At 45.2% G+C, this 23,098-nt stretch overlaps 2 protein-coding genes and 1 long non-coding RNA gene across 5 annotated transcripts in view; 2 read left to right on the forward strand and 1 right to left on the reverse strand.

The window, feature by feature from the left end:
* LOC118084246 (uncharacterized) overlaps positions 1–7,587 on the forward strand; it is a 28,105-nt gene extending 20,518 nt beyond the window's left edge. For both annotated transcript variants that reach the window (XM_035113624.3, XM_088665003.1), the window contains 6 exons: positions 231–293; positions 1,614–1,779; positions 4,034–4,140; positions 5,385–5,465; positions 6,370–6,558; positions 7,438–7,587. In XM_035113624.3, the coding sequence (XP_034969515.3) occupies positions 231–293; positions 1,614–1,779; positions 4,034–4,140; positions 5,385–5,465; positions 6,370–6,558; positions 7,438–7,587 (756 nt within the window). The remainder of the gene's footprint in view (positions 1–230; positions 294–1,613; positions 1,780–4,033; positions 4,141–5,384; positions 5,466–6,369; positions 6,559–7,437) is intronic.
* On the reverse strand, positions 7,498–21,527 carry LOC148686646 (uncharacterized). 2 transcript variants are annotated; one of them, XR_015948726.1, is made up of 3 exons: positions 21,469–21,527; positions 20,509–20,631; positions 7,498–7,635 (listed from the first exon to the last, which is right to left on the reverse strand). It is a non-coding gene; the product is annotated as an uncharacterized LOC148686646 (long non-coding RNA). The 2 variants fall into 2 exon arrangements; XR_015948725.1 differs by having other exon boundaries at positions 20,509–20,704; positions 21,469–21,526.
* Positions 21,514–23,098, forward strand: part of NIBAN2 (niban apoptosis regulator 2) — a 95,523-nt gene continuing 93,938 nt past the window's right edge. The window contains exon 1 of the mRNA XM_060270145.2: positions 21,514–21,881. Within this exon, the coding sequence (XP_060126128.1) occupies positions 21,827–21,881 (55 nt within the window). The 5' untranslated portion in view covers positions 21,514–21,826. The remainder of the gene's footprint in view (positions 21,882–23,098) is intronic.

A 23,098-nucleotide genomic window follows, 5' to 3' on the forward strand; every position in this document is an offset into this window, starting at 1 on the left:
TATTCATGTATTGTGCTCGTTAGATAGTTCTCATTCAGATGCAAGCAGGCGTTTCTCGGGATGTGTTAAGTTTCAGGGCATGCATGTTGAATGCAGAAGCATGTGTAATGCATGTCGTTTCGGAACCTGTTTCCCGAACTCCAGGAATACTAAAGCAGATGCATGAGGACCACAGCACTGAGCACCAGGCTTTCCAAAACAGGATTGATGATGCTCTTTCTTACTTATAGGGCATGCCTGGTGTCCCTGGACCCCCTGGTGCTTCACTGAACATCTCCAGGGAAGACTTGAAGGTAGTTATGCCCTGCCAGTTTCTTCCACTTTCTCATTTTCCCAATCTTAGGTTTTGTTTGCCATATTTTTGCACCACTTTCTGACATTATTTTTTAGAAGCTCTCAGGAAAGTTCTAGGTACAGGTAGGTAGCCGTGTTGGTCTGCTGTAGTCTAAACAGAATAAAAAAATTCCTTCCAGCAGCACCTTAGAGACCAACTAAGTTTGTCATTGGTATGAGCTTTCGTGTGCATGCACACTTCTTCAGATACCAAGGAAAGTTCATTAGCATTTTAATGTGAAAACACGCATTTTTGCAAAATACTTCAATCTATTGCATTTTTAAAAATATTTTCACAAATATATGCATTTTATGCACAGTTTCCGCTAATATATGTGTGCATTTTTTAGTTAGAGGAGTTGTTCTGAGCCGCAGGCCCAAAGGAGGGCTCATGGGAGTCATTTGGTGCAGGATACCAATGAAGCATGTTGAAAACACAAGAGTGATCAGCTCTAGTGCTTTGTTCAAGAAAGGTCTAGACTTAACAGCAAATCAACCTGCCAGGTCTCTCAGCATTTACAAATGTGGGACAGACACTGTAGCAAGGAGATGGCTGGTCTGCACCCAAGCAAACATGCATACAGTACATTCTTTACACACAAGGCACCATACGTCACTTTGGCCAGGCCTTCCCATCACTTCACCTGAACAGATGAGGGCATAGGTGACAAATACAGATAGTTCCCCTTTCTGGGCTCAGAGCCCAGCACTGCAAGCCCATAGATAAGGATAGCATTGAAGCAATTGCTTATATTGAAGCAAGTGAATATAAACATATATGAGCTTATTGTTACAACAACTAGCAATTAATTGTGCGGTTATCTTGACTACCAAAATAGTGTTCGCAGAGCTTCTGGAACAGTTTACCTTTGGTTCAGCACAGAACTGCACACCAAAATTCAAAGAACTGCAAATTTCACAAGCATAGGGTTATATGCCATGTGAGTCCTATTCAGAGCAGATCCATTGAAATTTATGGGCATGACATACGTTAATTTCCGTGGGTCTGCTTTGAGTAGAACTTGGTTGGATATAACTCACAGCTTCTATATTTTTTGGAGGATTCAACTTGCACTCTGCTGGAGAGCATGCATCTCCTCTATGCATGATCTGCAGTGGCACAAAGCTTAGTGTGGGGCACCCACGCACCCCTGTTCTTTATGATCATCCAAATAGTTTGGTTAATATTGACATGGGACACCATACCTGACAGTAAAAGTCACCTACAAGTGGCTTGACATTGTCTTCTGCTTCATTTCCTTTTATTTTTATTTTGCTAGCATTTGATTTATTCAGCAAGCAAGTTGAACTATGACTATGTGTGGAGCCTCATGGACAGCTTGGGACGAGAACTGAAGCTCCTGGTAGATCCTCCAAATGGGACCAGAGACTACCCAGCTGCCACTTGCAAAGAACTTCTGCTGGCACAACCCCACCTCCCAGATGGTAGGAACATAAGAACCAAGGAAGAGCCCCACTGAATTAGGTCAAAGGCCCATCTAGTCCAGAATCCTCACAGTGGCTAACCAGATGCCCCAACAGGTGACCTACAAGCAGGACCCAAGCACAACAGCACTCTTCCCACCTGCAATTCCCAGCCACTAGTATTCAGAGGCATACTGCCTTCAACCACGGAGGCAGAGCAAAGCCATCATGGCTAGTAGCCATTGGTAGCCCGATCCTCCATGATTCTGTGTAGGCCTGTTTTAAAACCATCCAAGCTGAGGGCCATCACTGCCTTTTTAAAAAATTTCTTAACTTTATTTAATTTCAAATCAATGCAAATAATCTCACAAATTATAAAATAAAATTGTAAATACCATCTAATACACAAATCCATTATACATTCCTATCTATTCATTTACTCGTTGTATATTATATTAAACCATATTAAACCATTCGTAAAAAATACAAAAATAGAACATAACATACCAAACAAACAAACACACAAACAGAAATATCCTCACCTTCTCCCTCCATAAGACTTCCACTTATCTTCATTTTGGGTTAACTAAATTTTAATTTTTTTACTGCTTCCATTATCATAAAAAGCTTCCCTAATGCTTCATCATATAAGTGCAATTTTTCCAAACAGTACAGAATATTAGAAATAGATCCAGGTTTTTAATTTCTTTGTGGGAGCAAGTTCTATAGTTTAACTATGTACAGTATGAGGAAGTTCTTTCTTTCTTTCTTTCTTTCTTTCTTTCTTTCTTTCTTTCTTTCTTTCTTTCTGTCCTAAATCATTCAACAACAGTAAGAATTACATTCATCGCTCAACCCACTTATTATTTATTTATTTATTTATTTATTTCATTTATTTATTTCATTTATATACCACCTTTATCTCAAGGATCTCAAGGTGGTGTACATGGTTATCCTCCCTATTTCATCCTCCTGACCCTGGGAGGTAGGTTAGGCTAATAGATTGTGACTAGCCCAAGGTCACCCTGTGGGCTTCATAGCTGAGTGGAGATTCGAACCCTGCTCTCCCAGATCCTAGTCTAACATTCTAACCATTGCACCACACTGGGTCTTAATTTAAGAAGGATATTGGCAAGCTAGAACGTGTGCATACGAGGGCAACCAAGACGATCAAGGGTCTGGAAACCAAGCCTTATGAGGAACGGTTGAGAGAGTTGGTTATGTTTAGAGGAGACTGAGAGGAGATATGACAGCCATCTTCAAATATATAAAGCATTGTCACATGGAGGATGGAGCAAGCTTGGAGGTGGTGGACTCTCCTTCCTTGGAGGTTTTTAAGTAGAGGTTGGATCTGCCATGTATGATCTAGTTGAGATTCCTGCATTGCAGGGAATTGGGCTGGAAGACCCTTCCAGCTCTATCATTTTATGGGTCTATGAATCTAACCTACCTACACTGGCAAGAGGCCCACCCGCAAATCTTGTCCACGAGGAAGTTGCTATTTCCACCAGAATTGCCTGCAAATGGCTTGACATCCAGGGCAGCATTTGGAGTGTGTGTGTGTGTGTGTGTGTGTGTGTGTGTGTGTGTGTGTGTGGAATGGCAGCAGTATCCACTGAGAGAAACAAAATGTGTCTAGTGCAGGCATAGGCAAACTTGGCCCTCCAGATGTTTTGGGACTACAACTCCCATCATCCTTAACTAACAGGACCAGTGGTCAGGGATGATGGGAGTTGTAGTCCCAAAACATATGGAGGGCTGAGTTTGCCTATGCCTGGACTAGTGGGTAAGTTTGTGTCCAAAAATCCCCACAAGCATTTTCACTTGACTCTAGCTAGAGCTAAGAAGTCCTGATTTGGAAGTCTTTTAAAGCTTGGGTTTTGTTTTTTGTTTTTCCCTCTTTATAATTGCTTTGCTTTGCTGTTTGGTTGTTTGCTCTTTAGAAAACAAATCGAATCAAAATAAACAAACATTACCATTATTTTGTAATGCAACTTTCCTAATAGCCTTGGGTTACCAGAAATTCTATGCAGGCAAGTGTGTAGGCTCCTCTGCCAATCAGCTTGGTTCTCAATGCTGACTCCACTCTGTACTCTCCTCCACAGGCCTGTTTGGTAGGAGGCCCATTTGCTTTATTAGCCTGCTTAAGAGCCTTGCCACCTGCCTCTCTATGCTGGCTGGGGAGAAGGGGGCTTCCTCTGTGGCCAGCATGAAAGCATGATGCTGCTTAGTCTCTTAGCAGGCTGGTTCTAAAGGAAATTTTGTTTCATTTCAGGGTATTACTACATAGATCCCAACCAAGGCAGCCCGCAAGACTCCCTGGTGGCATTTTGCAACTTCACAGCTGGGGGAGAGACTTGTATTTCTCCTGTGCAAAACCAAGTAAGAATTCTAAGGTTTCTGAGCAGGGCGAAAGCTCAGTCATGCGCCCAGCACCATTGCTGTTACTGTTGTTGTTACTATTATTATTATTATTATTATTATTATTATTATTATTATTATTATTAAATATATGATTGAAGGTTTGATTCTCCTTTTACATGCATGCAATAAAAACAGCTAACATTTTATCCTTTTGCTTATTATTATTTCAATTATTATCCCACCCTTTACTGTAACATCCCACGACAGGTTCAAGCCATTAAAAAATACAATATTACAAACAGTTGAAAACAGGTTAAAGTCACTGGTTACATCATCATTATTACCAGTAAACATATTGATCACCTTTTACATGCATCTCAAGGTGGTTTACAAACAATCCCTAAAACAGCTTAACATTGTTGTTGTTGTCGTGGTCGTCGTCTCAGTTGGTAAGAGAATAGTGATGATAACGCCAAGGTTGCAGATTGGACTAGATGATCCTCAAGGTCCCTTCCAACTCTACAATGCTATGATCATATGTGCCATTGCCACAGTGCTGCTGTGTAATTAATTGCAAAGTGCTTCTTAGCTGGCTGTGTTGTGTGTGTGTGTTTAAAGAATAATATCAAAATACTCTTCCCTGCAGATTAGATGATCCTCAGGATCCCTTCCAACTCTACATTTCTGTGATTCTATTATTACTATTTCTTACCCACCCTTCACCGTAAAGTCCTAGGGCAGGTTGCAGCAATTTAAAAATACAATATTAAAACAAACTACCATCACAAGAATAGTCCATACTTTGGCCACCTCGTGAGAAGAGAAGACTCCCTGGAAAAGACCCTGATGTTGGGAAAGATGGAGGGCACTAGGAGAAGGGGACAACAGAGGACGAGATGGTGGGACAGTGTTCTCGAAGCTACGAACATGAGTTTGACCAAACTGCGGGAGGCAGTGCAAGACAGGAGTGCCTGGCGTGCTATGGTCCATGGGGTCACAAAGAGTCGGACACGACTAAACAACAACAACAACAACAACACACACACACACACACACACACACAAATATAATGTCAAAGGCCAGGATAAAGAGTGGAGTGGGACTGCCTGTTGTATCTCAACAGGAATGCTGTTCCCACAAATTAGGAGCAGCCACCCTGAAAGTCTTGCTCTGAGTTACTGCTCTGTGCCCAAAGGGTTTCTAATCACTGCAAAAATCTGTGATCTTTGGTGAACTCTCTCTGTGTGTTTTTAAACCATCAGGTCCCCATCAAAGCCTGGTTGAGGGCATATGCTTTGGAAGACACCTTCCAGTGGTTCAGTTCCCTGCCTGGTGGTTTCATGGTAAGCTCTGTAAGCAACACTGAAGTTTCCATCACAAAATTTTTTCCTCCTGAAAGCTCATCAGCATTTTGGTACAAATGTCTCATAACAGGCACATTTCTGGCTGCAGTTTTGGCTAATACACACTCCTATGCAATAATCCCCCCTAATTTTAATACATTTTTATGCACACCGTTCTCTAATATGTGCATTTTTTTTTCTACATGATATTTGCTCGGAGAACTGCAATGCAAAATTCAGAGAAGCAAAAATTTCAAAGGATAGCTGTATTTTGGTTTGTGTATTCATTCAAGAACTGTGAATTAGGTAGTTCCAATGCAAACAAAACCAAATGCCTTCTCCATCCCTACTTCGTTGTCATAACCTGGTGCCTGACTTGCCTATTAATACATGCAATTCTCTGCATCAGGTGTGGGAAACCTTTGGCCCTGCAGACAGTACTGAAGTACAATTTCCATCAGCCCCAGCAGGCATGGGCAATGACCAGCAATGATGGGAGCTGTACTTCAACAAAGAGGGGGGGGGGCTTGCCTAAGTGACCTGGTGAATTTGAACTTGTTGAGCAGAAAGGAGTTTTAGCCTTTCCCATGACATCCTAGTGTTCCAGGTGCATGGAGACAGTTTTGTGAGAGAGCATTTGCACATACAATCCCTCTATCTGCATTTTAAAAGGCAGTCCTAAATGGCAGGAGCACCAAAGCAGGTAGAAAGAAATGATGTGTTTGGTTGGAACCCTTCTCTCCTGACATGCTGCTTTCTACATGAGGTGTGATGATATCCCCCCACCCCTCAACACACACACACACACACACACACACACACACACACACACACGTGTTCAGCCCTGCAAGCTTGACCAGCTTTGGCCAACTCTTAACCCTTTGTCCTCTCTTGGTTGCTGTAGCTGGAGTACCAAGATACAACTACTGTCCAGCTCCGTTTCCTGAAGCTTCACAGCAGCCTGGCCACCCAGAAGGTGTCGTATTCCTGCAGACCCCACGCAGATGGGGGCAAGCTGCAGCTGGAAAAAGAAATCAAGTTTCTTACAGACTCCCAAGAGCAGAGTTACATGGCTGTCCTTGAAGGATGTACAGTAAGTGGAAGGAAATGCATGACTGGCATAGGAAGCTGCCTCTGAGTCAAACCATTCTTCACATCTTGCACAATATTGTCTACACTGACTGGCAGCAGCTCTCTAGGGTTTCAGTCAGGGAATCTCTCCCAGGCATGCCTTGAGATGCCAAGGGTTGAACCTGGGACCTTCTGCATGCAAGATAGTTGCCCTACCACTGAGCTACACCCCCTTCCCTACAGTTTTAATGGAGTGGAACAGGGGTGAAAAACACAATCTATATGTCCACCCTAATGTATGAGGAATTTCTCCTCATGCATAAGGGGAAAGACAATACAGAGAAAACTAGGGTGGTCCTTTACTTGGTCAAACAGAAAGGCAGCTACTGGGGAGAACCCACAGAGGTGGAGTCCACAGGCCTATGAATTAGATGGAGGCATTCCCTCACCTTAGCTTTATGCATGCATAAAAATGAGGTCACTTTCTCAGAGGAAAAGCATGTCTGTGTTATCTGAGCTGGGTGCCATATTCAGCAAAAAGAACAGGGTGCCTGCTCTCTATCAGACTCACTCAAGGCTGGGTTTGACCTGCATAAACATTCTTTACAGATTCCTAATATTATTTGAGTAAGCTGATTCTTCTAACAATATCCTTAAAGCAATATGAGTAAGGGGAGTTGACTGATTCCCCTTGCAGTGGCCATGCACACCTGCCAAATTTATCTTGCAACAGGTAGGGCAGATACAGATCTGACCTGCCAGCACGATGGGAAATTTTTCACGCACATTTCTCAGCCTATCTTCAAAACAAGATGGTCTAGCAAGTTGCATGTGTGAAGGTTTTGTGTTGCAAAATGAAAGATTTGGCTCTTACCCAATAATTCTGGCTTGCATATTTCAGCTGGACAATGAATCTTCTATCATTGACACCATCTTCCATTTCTCCACGGAGGACCTTACCCTTTTGCCTGTTCGTGACCTAGCTGTGTTTCACAACGGGGACGTCTCTCATCAGTTCGGTTTCACAGTTGGGCCTGTTTGCTTCAGCTAAGATTGACTTTGAACAAATGAACGCATCTTTCCTCTTGTGGAAGTAAAACTTCAGAGAAAAGAGAGAAAATCTTGTAAAGAACAAGGTGGCCCTTAAAAGCTACTGTTCCTATTTATGAGTTCTTTGTCTAAAGTTGCATTCCTTCTGAAGGATATTGTTTTACAGCTCATTTCTATATGTAAAAAGGTGTTAATTTAAGTCCCAGTAGAGATGTTATTGAGTTACCTTGAGGGAGGCTGCGTCCTCTTTTTATGGTCTTTATATTTAACAATCACAGAATCCTGGTGCAATTTCTTTCCTCCAGTGTGCAGTGATGGGGGAAAATTGAACCTGTTGATTTTCAACCTGGTCTGTACCTATTAAAGTTGTTGTGCCTTTAGAAACATATTAACCCTTAATTACATTTGTGAAATTCAGCCAGTGAATTAATGGGGCTTCAGTAGAGCTAAATGCAATCAGTGTTAGTCCTATTTCGAAGTGCTGAATTGCACAAATAACCTGTGGTCCCTTTCACAGGGTCAGTCCAAGGTGACTTTGCTGTTGTTTTGTATACTCTGTGTCCCTCTGCTCCCATGTTCTTTCTATTCTGAGAGGCATAACACTTAGCATGTTAAATTAGAGGTAAGGAACTTGATCCAACCCACGGGCCAGATCCATATATCCCTTACAGCCTGAAGGCCAACTCTGATGGGAGTGGGATAGAGCTTCACACCTGTCATTCACAGTAATGTCAGCTGACCTGTTTTCCTTTGCCCACAGTGTTTGAATTCAGTACAGTAGGTTAGTTTCTACATGCATGCATTCACACACTCCTCTCTATCTCCCATCCAGACAAGCAAGAGGCATTATCAGAGTTCAAGGACACATTTCAGACAGGCAAAAAAGGCCCAATGAGGGCTGGTGAGGGGCATGGCCTAGGGAGATGCCTGAGGGCCAGATAGAGAGGTCTAGAGGGCCACATTTGTCCCCTGTGCCTAGGGTTCCCTGGCCTAGGGAGTGGGCCACATCAGACCTGCCAGCTGGAGGGTCCCCTTTCTTGGTTTAAAACAACTTGAAAAGTGCAGGATTCCGGAACTTTGTTTGGGGTTTTATTTTATCTCAAGGACTGCAAAACCTGAGGCATGTTTTCCTCTCTCTGTGAAAAGACACAATTGCAAAAACTGGTCCACCACTGCCTCATTTTGTCCTTGTAAAGCAAAAACATTCAAGTGCTTCTCCCCCCTCATTTGGAGAGGACTGAAATGTTAACATCTGACTATGTGCTACTGTGCATTGTGAACATCAACAGGCAAATGCAGGAGATCAATCAGTTATGATGCACATCACAAAGGGGATGCATCCAGGGGCATGGCTAGCTGGTCCAGCACCCGGAGTGGCGAGGGTGGGGTGAACTGCCCACAGGGGCTCCGTGGCGATCCACCCGGGGGGGGGGTGCTGCAGCAAGCTTCCCATGGAGTCCACCTAGTGAACGCAAGCCCCACGCTGCCATTTCGGGTAGCACGGGGCCCCAAGCCAGGAGAGACATGTGGCTCGGGCGCACTGCAGGCCAGGCCCCACAGTAAGTGCTGCCCCCCATGGTGTGCCATTTTGTCACACACACCCTGACCCTGATCTGGGTCAGGCCGCACCCCCCCCCCCGCACCCCCTTCCTACGCCTCACAAAACAAAACAAAGACAGTGAGCTAAATTTGCACATGCTGATTTATGTGGATAGATGCCAATTTAGAAATAATGACTATAATTTAAATAGAAATGCAGTGATCAGTTTTATTACAATCGAGGGGCATACAAATTTTGTTAAATAAACAGATAGATTTGGATTTTTGAAACAAGAGAATGCCTTCAAATAAAGAACTGTCTTCCATAAACAAGGACACATGGCCTTCCTGTTTCAGGTTCTATGCCCACCCAATACAAATTGCAGAGGAATCTGAAACACTTGATGCAAAATACCTCATGTTGCACGATTCCAAAAAGTTTGTTCATTTTGTCAGTAACTTCATTTGTAGCCACTAGATGGCATCACAGAGTCACTGAAGCTCCTTTCTAAGAAGGGGGAAATTATGTTTGGAGAGGAGAAGATGCAGGGAAGGAGGAGTAATTTGGATTGGATTTGTACTGCTTCCTACCAATATGCTTGTTTTAATGGGTTTTTAATAAATGGATTTCTAGCTGGGGGGAAATAGCATTTTCTCTCTCCCTCGTCCCCGGTCCTCATAACGATGCTTCCAAATAGAAACTAAGTTGGAAATGTTTAATTTTTCATAGGTTGAAATGGACAGTTGTTTACTTTTATGTTAAAAAAGCCTTGCTAGGAAAAGGGTTAAATTGCTAAGTGTACTTTTGATGAGCTTTCTAAGAGGAGCAATGACTCATGGCAGTCCTAAACCTCAGATAGGAGAGCCCTTTGAGATAAGGAGGATGGCATTTATTGTCAAGGGAAGGGGGGGCATAGCTGCCAAGTTTTCCCTTTTCTCGCGAGGAAGCCTATTCAGCATAAGGGAAAATCCCTTTAAAAAAGGGATAACTTGGCAGCTATGAAGGGGGGGGGTTATGACTTTGGGCTTGAAGATACTAGCTGACAATGAGAGAGAGGAGGAAGAGAAGCAGGGAACCTTTGGTCCTACAGATGTTGCTGAATTACAACTCCCATCATCCCTGGCCATTGACCATGTTTGCTGGACTGATGGGAGAGGAGATTTGGTGCATTCTCTTCACTGCTGTGCTGAAGGCCTTTATCCCTTCGATGTGCTGGTTATTTATGTGCCATCATTGTCTCTTGACCTACCCTATCTCATAAAGGTAAAGGGACCCCTGACCATTAGGTCCAGTCATGACCAACTCGGGTTGCAGCACTCGTTATTGGCCAAGGGAGCCGGCGTACAGCTTCCAGGTCATGTGGCCAGCATGGCAAAGCCGCTTCTGGCGAACCAGAGCAGCACATGGAAACCCCGTTTACTTTCCCGCCTGGAGCGGTACCTATTAATCTACTTGCACTTTGACATGCTTTTGAACTGCTAGGTGGGCAGGAGCTGGGGGGACCGAGCAACAGGAGCTCACCCCGTTGCGGTGATTCGAACTGCCGACCTTCTGATCGGCAAGCCCTAGGCTCTATGGTTTAACCCACATCACCACCCGCGTCCCTATCTCATAGGGAAGGGATAAAGAAACCATATGTGCCACTCTGATATCCTGGGAGGGAGGACTCAACAGAAATCCAAGAGAAAGGCTTTGCAGAGTAAGTCTTGCAAGATGCTCTGGTTTGATCCTGTAGTTCGCACCCTGCAAACCACCTAAATGGTCCCAACCTTGCTGCTCACCTCTTGCAAAGCGCATCCCAGTCTTAGTTCATTTTTTGGGGCAGAGTTGCTTTCCTCTCAAAATTGATTGGAAGATTTCAGTCTAGCAGTCAGTCTACACACCTTCTAACCAAAACCTTGCCTAGACTCCCCAAGGGGTGCTTCTTAACTGTAGCCTCACAACACCACTTCCCCTAGCCCAGGACACAAACAAAGAGCACAGCAACCCCTCCAGTAACAGTTACACAGATTATAACGTGTCTTTTCAATCCGGAAGTGGCTGGGAAGCATGTTTCAACAGGAGGAGGGCGCCTCCCAGCCAAGGGCTGGCAGAGTCTCTGAGAATGTTTCCCTGCTGTGTTTGCCAAGGAAAGCAGTGGTAAAACAGAGGAAATAGGATACCTTGTGCATACTACGAGCACACTGCAGGCTGCAGAATCTTGCTCTCTCACCTAGGCAGCTCAGGCAGGGGAAAACACTGCTTTTACAAAGTCTTGAAGATCATACCCAGGAATGGTTTTTGCAGTTTCTCTCCTCCTCGGCTACAATCTCAGTCCACATCAAAGGTGGTGGGGGGTGTAAGGGAGGCAGACTGCTTTATCTGCAAACCCCCCCCCCCATCTAGAACAGGGATGGGGAGTCTGTAGGCCTCACTATGTTATCACAGAATTGTGAAGTTGGAAGTGACCATGATGGTCACCTAGTCCAACCCCCTGAACTCACAACTCTGAGATTAAGACTCTACCAACTGGACGTAGGCCATCCTGGCTCAGGCTGATGGGAGTTGGAAGTCCAAGAACATCTGGAGAGCCACAACTTGGAGAGGAGAGGCAGGACACCTTTCTCCTTCCCTTCTCTCCCCCCTGTCACTTGGCAGTGGCACCTTTAGCTTGGTCAGTGAACTGGGACAAAAGAAGTCTGGGAACCTGGAAAAGATTGAATGCAGGTTCAGGAATCTTCTCTGGCATAGACTGAAATGTCAGGTGGGGAAAGGGGGAGGGCGGTCTTCCAGATCACTTCTTATTTGAGGTGAGTATTACAGTCTCCTAAGATCCAAAAAGGGCCCCTGCATATGGGTGGGGGGTTTTTTTTCCTGCAGGTGTGTTCTACATGCCTCTGATGCAGTGATAGTGTCTTAGTGGTGGGCCGTCCCCACAGCATTCTGCTTTATTAGTTGTTCTGAGATGCTTCCACAAAGATGCTTGCCACATTATTCCAGCTGGGTGGGGCGCTCTTCCACTCTTCTGAGAAATGAATCCAACAAAGCTGAATGCTGTAAAATTCAGGACAGATTAAAGAGAATCCTTCACCCAGAATATAGTTGAACTATGGAACTCTGTTCCACAGAAGGTAGTGGTGGCCACCAATTTAGATGACTGTAAAAAGAGGATGAGACAAATCCACAGAGGGCAGGAATATCAATGACCACTGGCCACAATGGCCATGTTCTCACTCCACTGTCAGAGGCGTTGTGCCACTGAATACCAGCTTTTGGGAATCGCAAGTTTTGTTCCTGCCCAGGCTTCCTATAGACATCTGGCTGACTACTGGGTGAAGAACAGGATGCTGGACTAGATGGGGCATTGGCCTAATCCAGCTGGCTCTTCTTATGTTCTTAAAAGTGGGGGGAATGCCCCAAAGTAATGTGTGGTATGAAATGTGAAGGATTTCAACATGAAGCGACGGGACATGCACAGACTGGAAACAATGCAGAATGCCCAACACCAGTGATGGGCAACCTTTTGAGCTTGGTGTGTCAAAATTCAAAAAACCAAGCATAACTCGGGTGGTGTGCCACTTCGAGAAAAAACCCACACTTTCACTATGTTTATAGTTTAAATAACAAAAATGTATAATTGTTTCCCCTTTTTAAAAAAAAGGAAAAAGGGGAGGGAAAAATTATTAAAGTTTTAAAAAAAAAATATTTAAAAGGGGGGGAAAATAAGGCAAAACCCAGAGGTCTTTCCCAGTGGGACTCTGGGCTCAGGCCTTCCTCCAACAAGTCTGCCACTGGGGAGGTGGGCTCAGGTTGGGCCTGTGCCTCCTTGTGGCCCTCTTCAGCCCACCTCTCCCCTCACTCGGCTATGCTTGCGTGGCGGCGGGGCAACAGGGAAGGGGTTTCAGCTTACTTGGGTGTCTCTTCTCTCTTCCCGGGATGGCGGCGAGGTGGCGGCGGTGGCAGCAGCGAGGTCAGGGTTCATCTCCCTCCTCCAAGGGCCCCCTCCTCTCCCTTGAGGCAGGGGTGACGGGGACAGCAATGGAGTGAGCAGACCCCTGTTCTCCTTTGTCTTGTTTTTTCTTCTTTTCTCCCTCCTTTCTGCGGCGGCAGCAGCAGCGGGGCTGGGGCTTCCTTTTTCCTCCTCCGGCCTCCAGAGTGCTTCAAGGCCATCCGTCAGGTTCTCGGGGTGGGGATGGGGTCCAGCAGCTCCCCGGTTGTTGCACTGGTGGCCCCCAGTGTCCGGGCGGTGGCGGTTTCTGTGACTCAGGAGCCAGTCCGGCAGCTCCTGCAGCCCTGGTCACTTTCAGGAGCTCTGCGGCTCTGTGCCGGCCGCCATCTTGCCTCACCAGAAGTCCACAAGGCCCCCAGAGATGTGTCGCCTGTGGCATTCCGCTGCCGGCCGGAAGTGAGGTCCCGGCATGCGGCCGCGTGTCACCGAAAATGGCTATGCGTGTCAGTGCTGGCACGCATGTCATAGGTTCGCCATCACTGCCCAACACTGAAATGTTTGCAGGTGCAAGCTGTTGAAAGTGGGATTGCCTAGAACTGTCCTGAAGCCAGCATGCCGTATTGGCCAGAGTATTGGACCAGGACCAGGACCTTGGAGACCAGGGTTTTAATCCCCACTCAGTCATGAAGTTCATTGGGTAACCATGGGCCAGCCACTCCTCTCTCAGCACTTCCTACCATGCATGGTTGTTGGGATTTCATGGGGGGGGGAGGAGAACTGTGTATACTTCTTTGAGCTCCTTGGAGAAAAAGGTGAGATAGAACAAAAATAAACCAACAGAGATCAATAAATCAAGCACAAATAATCACAGTTGCACAATAAAAAGGACACCTGGCAGGTTCCAGAGTCTAAGCAATGCTGCTGATTATTTGCACCAGATACACCTCCCTGACTGTTCTCTGTAAACCTTTATGGTTTGGGGAAAGAGAGAAATCCCAGTCTTTAGGACGGGTGCTTGGCCAGGTTTACAGACCGGGCTGTGTGTCTACCAGAGAAGGGCGGAGTGTGTCCTGGTAGATTTGCTCAGGATTTCTGTTCAACTCATTTTCAGTTTCAAAACTGGCCAGGAAGTCTCAAACTATGTACCTCTATTTGCACAGGTCTGCTCAGCCTACGCTCTGGTGCCCAATTTAAATGGGAATCTTTAAGAAATGGCTTTGGGGTGGGAGGAAAGAGAGAAGCCAGCACGCGAGAGCATTGCCCCCCCCCATTTTTTTCCTGTAAAGCAAACACCTCGATTCAGTTTTTCCACTTCTGCATTCATTTGGCACCTACCCACTAGGCCAACAGGAGGAGGGCTCAGACAAGAGACGCCTCAGCCATGTTCCTTTTGCAAAGTAGGTGCTGGAAGAGGTGTGTTTATGCAAAGAGGGAGAGGGAGGGAGGGAGAGCACAGGCCATAGGCCAATAACTATCCACCTCCCCCCCCACCCCCAAGTCATTCCTCCCCACTTCGTTGCTTAGGTTGAAGTTCCCACATCTTCCCCTGTTTCTGGATCCTGTCTCTGCAGGACACACCTGGAGATTAGGGCAGGAGGAAGCCTGCACAACTGGGTTTATGAGAACGACTTGGGCAAGGGAACTCTTGCAATCATGGCTGCGGCAAAGGCAGAAGTGCAGGGTGGGGAGATTTGGTTCCAAGAAGCAGCTGCCGTACACAGTGGCGATAGTAGGAGAGGCAGGGGCCTTTTCCACCCAGAGGACCACACTCCCTTCTGAGCAACATTCCAAGGTCCACATATCCATGGAAGGCTGGGAAAGTGGCAAAAGTGAGTGTAGCAATGGATGTGAAAGTCAATCCTTCTACAATAGGCAAGCTCCTACAAACACCTCTCTATCTTCCATCCAGGCAAGCAAGAGCCACAATGAGAGTTCAAGGGTGCTTGCCAATCTAGCAGAAACAAGGATAGTGTGAAGCCAGGCCAGTGATGGGTGTGGCCTGTGGAGAAGGGGACTTTCTGCATGCTAAGCAGATGCCCATTAACTTGGAGCAAAGCTTATTCCTGAAACACTCAGCAACAAGAAAATTGCAGCTGTAGGAGTTCTACAGAGACTGGGTGCCGGGAAGTAATGGGGAGGTGCTTTGGGGGGGGGGATATAGAATTGTTCCACTGGGGAGATTTTGCCATTTGTAAGATGGCCTTTACTTCTCAAATGCAAGAACATTTCCCGCCCACCTCAGACAAATGAGGATCTGTAAATAAATGCTGACTCCAAAAGACAGTATTTGATGGCATATTGTTCCAACCTCCTGGCTTCTACAAATGGGGAAGGGAATTCCTGGGGCACTGTGACACAATCCTTTTACTTGTGAGAAATGAAGAACTTTATGGTGCTTTGGGAACACATTTTTATTTATAAACTTACAGGTTGAGTGGGAAGGGAGGGGTCAGGAAAGTATCCAGTCAGACAACACTAGTCGTTAAAGCAACATAGTACCTACCTCCCCTGCCAGTAATCCTGTACCTCGTGTTACGTCCACTTCAAGATGCGTTTTTTTCCTGATACGGACACACCGAACCCGGAAGTCCCAGAATGGGTTACTTCCAGGTTCAGTGAGTGCGCATGTGCAGAAGCGCTAAATCGCGCTTTGCATGTGCACAGAAGCGCCGAATTATGTCATGCACCTGCGCAAACGCGGCGCTTCAGGGTGCGGCCTTTTCATGTTGTGAACTGGCCTCATGTTGCGAACTGGCCTCTGGATCCCGTTCGCAACCAGAGGTAACACTGTACTTAAGTTGCAAGGAAAGATATATGATAGAACCATAGAGATGTAGAGATTCAAAAGGGACCCTAGTCCACCCGCCTACGATGCAGGAATCTCAGCTAAAGCATCCATGGTAGATGGCCACCCAAACTTGGCTTAAAAAACCCCAAAGGAGGAGAATCTATAACTTCCTGAGGGAGACTGTTCCAATGTTGAACATCACTTACTGTCAGAAAGTTCTTCCTGATATTTAGTCAGAATCTCCTTTCCCGTAACTTTAAGCCATTCTCCAGAGCAGGAGAAAACAAGTTTACTCTGTCTCCTATGCGACAGCCCTTTAGATATTGAAAGATGGCTATCATATCTTCTCTCAGTCTGCTCTTTTCCAGGCTAAACATACCCTTGATCATCTTGGTTGCCCTCCTCTGCATGCATTCTTCCAGCCTGTCGATATCTTTCATAAATTGAGATGCACAGAACTATGCATAGTACTCCAGATGTGGTCTGACCAAGGGGGAATAGAGTGGTACTATTACTTCCCTGATGTTGGGAAAGATGGAGGGCACTAGGAGAAGGGGACGACAGAGGACGAGATGGTTGGACAGTGTTCTCGAAGCTACGAACATGAGTTTGACCAAACTGCGGGAGGCAGTGCAAGACAGGAGTGCCTGGCGTGCTATGGTCCATGGGGTCACGAAGAGTCGGACACGACTAAACGACTAAACAACAACATTACTTCCCTTGATCTGAACACTATACTTCTGTTAATGCAGCCTAGAATAACTTTAGCTGTTTGGGCTGCTGCATCACACTGCTGACTCTTGCTGAGCTTGTGATCTACTAAGACTTGTAGATCCTTTTCACATGTACTACTGGCAATCCAGGTGTCCCCCGTCTTATCTCAGAACCTGACATTTATTCCTATTTAAACTCATTTTGTTAGTTTTGGCCCAGTTCTCACATCTGTTCAGGTCATATTGAATCCTGAATCTGTCTTCTACAGTATTAGCTACCCCTCCCCAGTTTGGTGTCCCCTGCAAATTTGATGTGCATCCCCTCAATACCTTCATCCAAGTCATTTATAAAGATGTTGAACAACTCTGGACCCTAGACAGAAGCCTATAGCACCCTATTTGTAACATTTTTCTAGGATGACAAGGAATCATTAGTGAGCACCCTTCTGGTCAGTGAACCAGCTATAAATCCACCTAAGTTTTACCATCCAAAATTTTACCAGCCAACATTTTATCAGCTTTTCTGCAAGAATATCATGAGGGCTTTGTCAAAAGTCTTAATGAAATAAAGATATACTACATCCATAGCATTTCCCTGATCCACTAAGCTTGTGGCTCTAAAAAAAGAAGGAAAAAATAGAGATTTGTCTGGCATTACTTGTTTTTTTAGAAACCTATGCTGGGTCTTAGTAATCACTGCATTTTTTCCTAAGTGCTCACAAATTGATTATTTGTCCCCATTGCTGACTACATTCCAGCCACCTATACTCAAGCATTTGGAGTATGTCCAAAGCTAATAGCCACCAGCCGTCAAGGCTCACTTAAGCAAACAAATATATCGGGCAAAACAGACACCACTGGAAGGCGGTCGACTCTGAGTCATTGAAGGTTTCTAAACAAATGTTGGATGGCCACCTGTCAATGATTCTTTAGCTGTGATTCCCTTGTTGCAGGTAGTTGTACTAGATGACCTATAAGGTCCCTTCCAACTCCATATTTATATTATTCTAAGATTCTATGAAAACACTGTTGGTACAGCGAGGAGCAGGCTTTTAACAAGGCAATTTGAAGCAGGTTCCAGGTTCCAGCAAGATATTGCCGGAAGTTGCAGCTACAATACTTCTTTTCACTTCTCTGGCAATGCTATAGGCACCCCACCACTGCCTGAGAAGCACGGAGAAGTAGCAATAGTGGCAGCTTCTGGTGAAATCTCACAAGAGCCCTGTGAGATCTTGCTAGAAGCCAGAAACCACCACACAACCCCAGTAAGTGAGGCTATGGCAACAGTGGGGCAGCATCTTCCCATTTCACCTAAGGCACTGAAATGGAATGGGCCACCCCTGCCCATCACTCAGTGGTAGAGCAAATACCTGACATGCAGGAGGTCCAAGGTTCGATCCCCAGCATCTTCAGGTGGGGCTGAAATCCTGCCTGAAACTCTGGAGAGCAGCTGCCAGTCAGTGCAAGCAATACTGTACTGAGCTAGCTAGAACAATGGGTCTGACTCAGTATACGGCAGTTTTCCGTGTTCTGAATCACCCTGAAAACCCTGCTGAAGGGAGGAGGAGGAGGAGGAGGAGGAGGAGGAGGAGGAGGAGGAGGAGGAAAGGGTTATATCCTGTTACTGTCAACAAGGTTTATATTATCCCAATTTCTGTGACCTGTATACATTAGACAAATCAAGTCAATGTGTATATATTGTGTTATCATATTTACATAACTCTGCCTTTGTTGGTCAAGGGGAAGGTTCAAGACTCTGAGGTCCCTCTGAGGCTTTTGCGCCCAATTCACCAAACTTCACTTAGCTCTAGCCTCCTGTCCTCATCAGTTTCTTGAATTCCCCATTGAAGCTTTAATAGACCCAGAAACTGCAGGCAACTGTTCTCCATGAGAACAGCATGTTTGATTAGGTGGGCCATTGGCCAGATTCTGCAGAGCTCCTCTTCTTCTGATTGTTTGTGAAACGCTTTAACCGATGGGACTCACGTCTGGTGAAATGTACATAGGGTCAATTAGCAGAATCACAATCTTTTAATCAAGATTACATTTGCCATGGCTGTGAACACCCAGTAGGCTAGAGGTTAGCCATCATTTCTCAATGCTATCCCCACCATTCTAGAATCTCCACATAGGGATAATTACAGAGGACTTCCTAGGTGAAATTACTTACAGGGGGGGGAGCAACAAGTCTGGTGGTACTTGAAATACCCGGTACCATCAAATTACAAAGGGTAACCATTCTGTGCCCTACTTAGTGTTGTGTTGCCAAGATTATGTGCACGATACACTTCAATTCCTTCCTAGGAGCACAGTCTACACACCATCAAGCAATGTACTGGCATTTGGGATGGGGGAGAAGTCTGAAGACCTACATTTTGGGGGCCCTGAAGCTTGAACTGGTATGGGGGCCCCTTCACAATCAGCAACAAGGGCTAGGTAACCACTGTTATCTTCTTCAACAGGTTTGTTTGCAACAACCTTTTACAACATCTGTGATACTGACTCTCAGACTTTGGGATTGTTGAAATATATACAACAACAAAATCAAGGATTTGAGTCGTGCAACTCAAACTGGGTCTACTAGACCCAAAATGTTGAAGAAATGTGGTTCTGGGGTCCCTCCAGGATTAGGGTCCAGCACCGTTATTATTGGGGCCCTGAGGCATAAGCTTCAATAGTTTCATAGTAGATCCACTTCTGCATCTGATACAGTGTACAATGAAATGTGACCTTCCACAGTTCACGCTTTCCAATACAATATTCAGATCAAATGATGAATATGCTTTAACAGTTGAACTTCTCTGAATTTTTGTAATGCTATTCTCCAGTCAAGTCATGTGTACAACACCTGCCACCCGCATATTTGTGTGAAGCCTACATAGAAGTGCATGTACTGTATTGGTGAAAAGGACATACAAAAATGTATCCTATAAGGGGAAATTGTTTTGCAAAAAAAATACTAGGCAGAATTGCTTACAAAAATGTGTGTATTAGAAAAAAATTCATCTTAAAATATTGATGAATTTGCAGGACCTTTTTTTTTTAAAAAAATACCTTTTTACAATCACAAACTAATGTGGAAATCTAGAGAACTAAACTGAAGTCTGCAATAATGAGAAGGAAGGAAAGAAACCAACATTGTCACATTGCAAATCACATGCCACCAGTGTTGATATAGCTCCTTTTGAATTTTTTATTGACATGTCCAGATTGCTGTAAACCCAACACAGAGACGGTGGCATCTTAAAGACTGACAGATTTATTGTGGTATAAGCCAGCACATTGTCAAACAAGACTAATCTTAATTCTGTGCCAGCCTAAGCCTCTGCATGTTTACTGGGAAGCAAGGCCCTCTGTGCTCACTTCCTCATAGGCAAATGAGAATGGGATTTTACCCTAAAAGGCCTATCCTGCAAGTGGCTGTTTAGATGTTATGTGCCATGGAATCCAATAGGACTCACTTCCAAGGAAATGTATGCAGGAGCGCAACCCACCCCAACCCAATCTTTTGCCGGGTTACATATCTGGATGTTTGCTGTAGAAAAAGCACAGGTGGTATCCAGCCAAGTTCTACTGAAATCAACAGACCCACCAATTCCATTGGGTCTACTCTGAGTAGGGCTAACATTGGCTACAGCAGGCATCCCCGAACTTCGGCCCTCCAGATGTTTTGGACTACAATTCCCATCTTCCCCAACCACTGGTCCTGTTAGCTAGGGATCATAGGAATTGTAGGCCAAAACATCTGGAGGGCCACAGTTTGGGGATGCCTGGGCTACAGCCTTGAGGCTGCAATTCTGGGCATGCTTTCCAGAGTTAGTCACATTCAACTAAGTGGGATGTGCTTCTGTTAAGCAACAATCCTATGTGTGCTTACTTGGGAGAGAGTCCCATCAATCTCAGGGGGACATAATTACAAATACACATGCCTAGGATCAGGTAGGCAAGCTTACCTGGAAGTAAATGCCACTGCCCTCAAAGAAACTTTCTTCTGAGTGAACATGCTCTTTTAAAGCTGTCCAAGTTGATGGCAATGGCTGCCTCTTGTGGGAGTGAGTTCCAAGGTTGATTAACCACTGTGAAAAGAAATGCCGTCTTTCGTCTGTCCTCAATCTTCTAATGTTCAGTTTCACTGGATGTCCACAAGTTCTAGTGTTACACAGCAGAAAAACGTCTCCCTATCAACTTTCTCTGCACTGTGCATAATTTTATTATACAACCCCATCATGCCCCATCTTACGCTCCTTTTTCTCTAAACTAAAAAGCCCCAAGCATGATAACCTTTCCTTATAAGGGACATAGGAAGTTTGCCTTACTGGCCATAACTTTGGTCTATCCAGCTCAATACTGCCAACACTGACTGGCAACGGCTCCCCAGTCTTAAGCAACCTCTAAAAGGATCATGCAGTGAGACGAACTAATTATGTAAATAAAAATTAAATATTAATAATACTAAATAGTGGCAGGGTGCAGGTAGTTTTAAAATCAAATTTTATTGCTAATACAGTGAGCCTGCAGCCTACACACATTTAACTTGTGCACATTCAGCTTTATGTGCTTGGCAAAAAAAAAGTTGTTAAAAAAATTAAAGGGGGGGGGGAGTCTTTCGTAATCCCACTCGCCATTGCTCCCGATGAGCTTTGACTGTATGCAATTTTGGCTTTGTGTACTATCCCCAGAATGTAACCCTATGTAAGTTGCAGTTCTTACTGTATTAATAGTGGCACAGCGGAAATCGGTCTAAAATAAAATTAAAATAGTGAATGCTAAATAGTGGCACAATTAAATAGTGGCACAGTGCAGAAAGTTTTTAAACAAAAGTTAAATAATAATAATAGGAGTGGCACATCGGAAACAGTTTTAAATTTTATTTATTTTTAGTAAACAAAAAAGAGAAATCAAAACAACCACACCTCTTACACGTACGCACGTACAATTCTTTCTTCTCTCGTCGCCTGCCTGTCTGCAAGGGAGCGCAAGAAATAATAAGCAGGAGGCGGAGAAGAAAGGGGGCGGCGTTGAAGGCAAAAGGAGTGTCCCGGGGAAGGGAGAGCCTGGGAGTTGTAGGCGAGTTGTGCGCGAGGCAAGGCCAGCTGGGACCAAACCGCGTCCGCCTATTCCTCGCTTGCTCATGGAGTGGGTTTCCTGGCGGGGCACGTCTTCGTTTTCCTCTCCTCTACGCCTTTAGCTGGGGCTTGGCTTTTCTCCAGCCGCTGCTTCTTCCTTATCCTCTTCGTCCTCTCCTTGCGTCTCGAGCTCTCCTTCTCCACCATGGGGGACGTGATCTCGGCACACCTGGACGACAGCAGGCGGCAGTTCATCACAGGTGAGGCGTTTTGGTTCTCGGTGCTGGCCGGCCGAGCATGTTGGCTGCAAAAACAACAACCCCAGGAAGTCTGAATTGCTTATTATTATTATCATTATTAATATTACTTTGTTGCCGCATCCATTGCTAGCCCTCTTCCGAGTAGACATATTGGCACGACTAAGGGAACCGTGCCTCTCGTTTTTCACTGGATTCACTCAGAGTAAGGCTAGCGTTGGATACGACCGCCGTGAAGCTTGGCGATGGGGAGGGGGAATTAAAAACCCCAAAACGAAGGATCAGCTCCAGCTGAGTTCTCCTCAGATTCATAGGAGCCAACTCCTAGGGGCCGAGGGGTCTTTGACTTCCCTGATAAAATATATGAGCCCCCCCCCCTCAAGTTGATGGGCATTGCTATTCAAATTGTGTGTGTGCACAGCGTCATGTGATCGATTATGCGGGGTTGGGCTTACCTGCCCCCCCCATTTTATTCAATTTGCCAGGCACTGCTGCTCAGAGTAGACCCCCGTTGAAGTGAATGTGTCTTAATTAGTCGTGTCTTTATTTCAGCGGGTCTGTTCTGACCGCGACTAACTTTGGACGCAACACAGTTTGAGGGTTGTCACTGATGCTCCCCTTACTCGGAGTAGACCCCTTGAAATTGGTGGGCATGGCTAACATAGGTTCATTTATTTCACTGCGTCTATTCCGAGGAGAACTTGGTTGGATACAACTTCGAGTAGCCCCCCTCCCCAATGCATTTTTAGGCGTGGTGGGGGCTGATTTTGTTTTTTATGCAGGAGAGACTGCTTCCCCATGGAAATAATAGTAAGGTTGGTTAACTGAGTATTTCACACTATTCTGGCTACTGCAAAGTATGATATACTGTAATGTGAATTTCACTTGAGATTTTTTTGGGGGAGGTGTTAACCGTCTAGCTGGGAAAAAAAGGTTTCGGCGGGGGAGGGGTTGTGGGGGACGAGTTGATCTTGGTATTATTTTAAATGGCTTTTTGCAGGAGGGCGTGCTACCTACCTATGCAAATGATTGTATTAGTGCACTGAATATTGCACACTGTTCTGGTTCGATATAAGGTGACATTAAGGGAGATGTTTTTGGAGTCTCTCTCTCTGTGTGTGTGTGTGTGTGTGTGTGTGTGTGTGTTAGAAATCCGTGGGACGTAAGAAGTGGGGAAACTCCTGGCTGAATTTTTGTGAAGCTTCGTAGTATCGGAGTCT

Source organism: Zootoca vivipara, chromosome Z2 (assembly GCF_965207765.1).
Source record: "Zootoca vivipara chromosome Z2, rZooViv2.hap1.1, whole genome shotgun sequence".
NCBI lineage: Eukaryota > Metazoa > Chordata > Lepidosauria > Squamata > Lacertidae > Zootoca > Zootoca vivipara.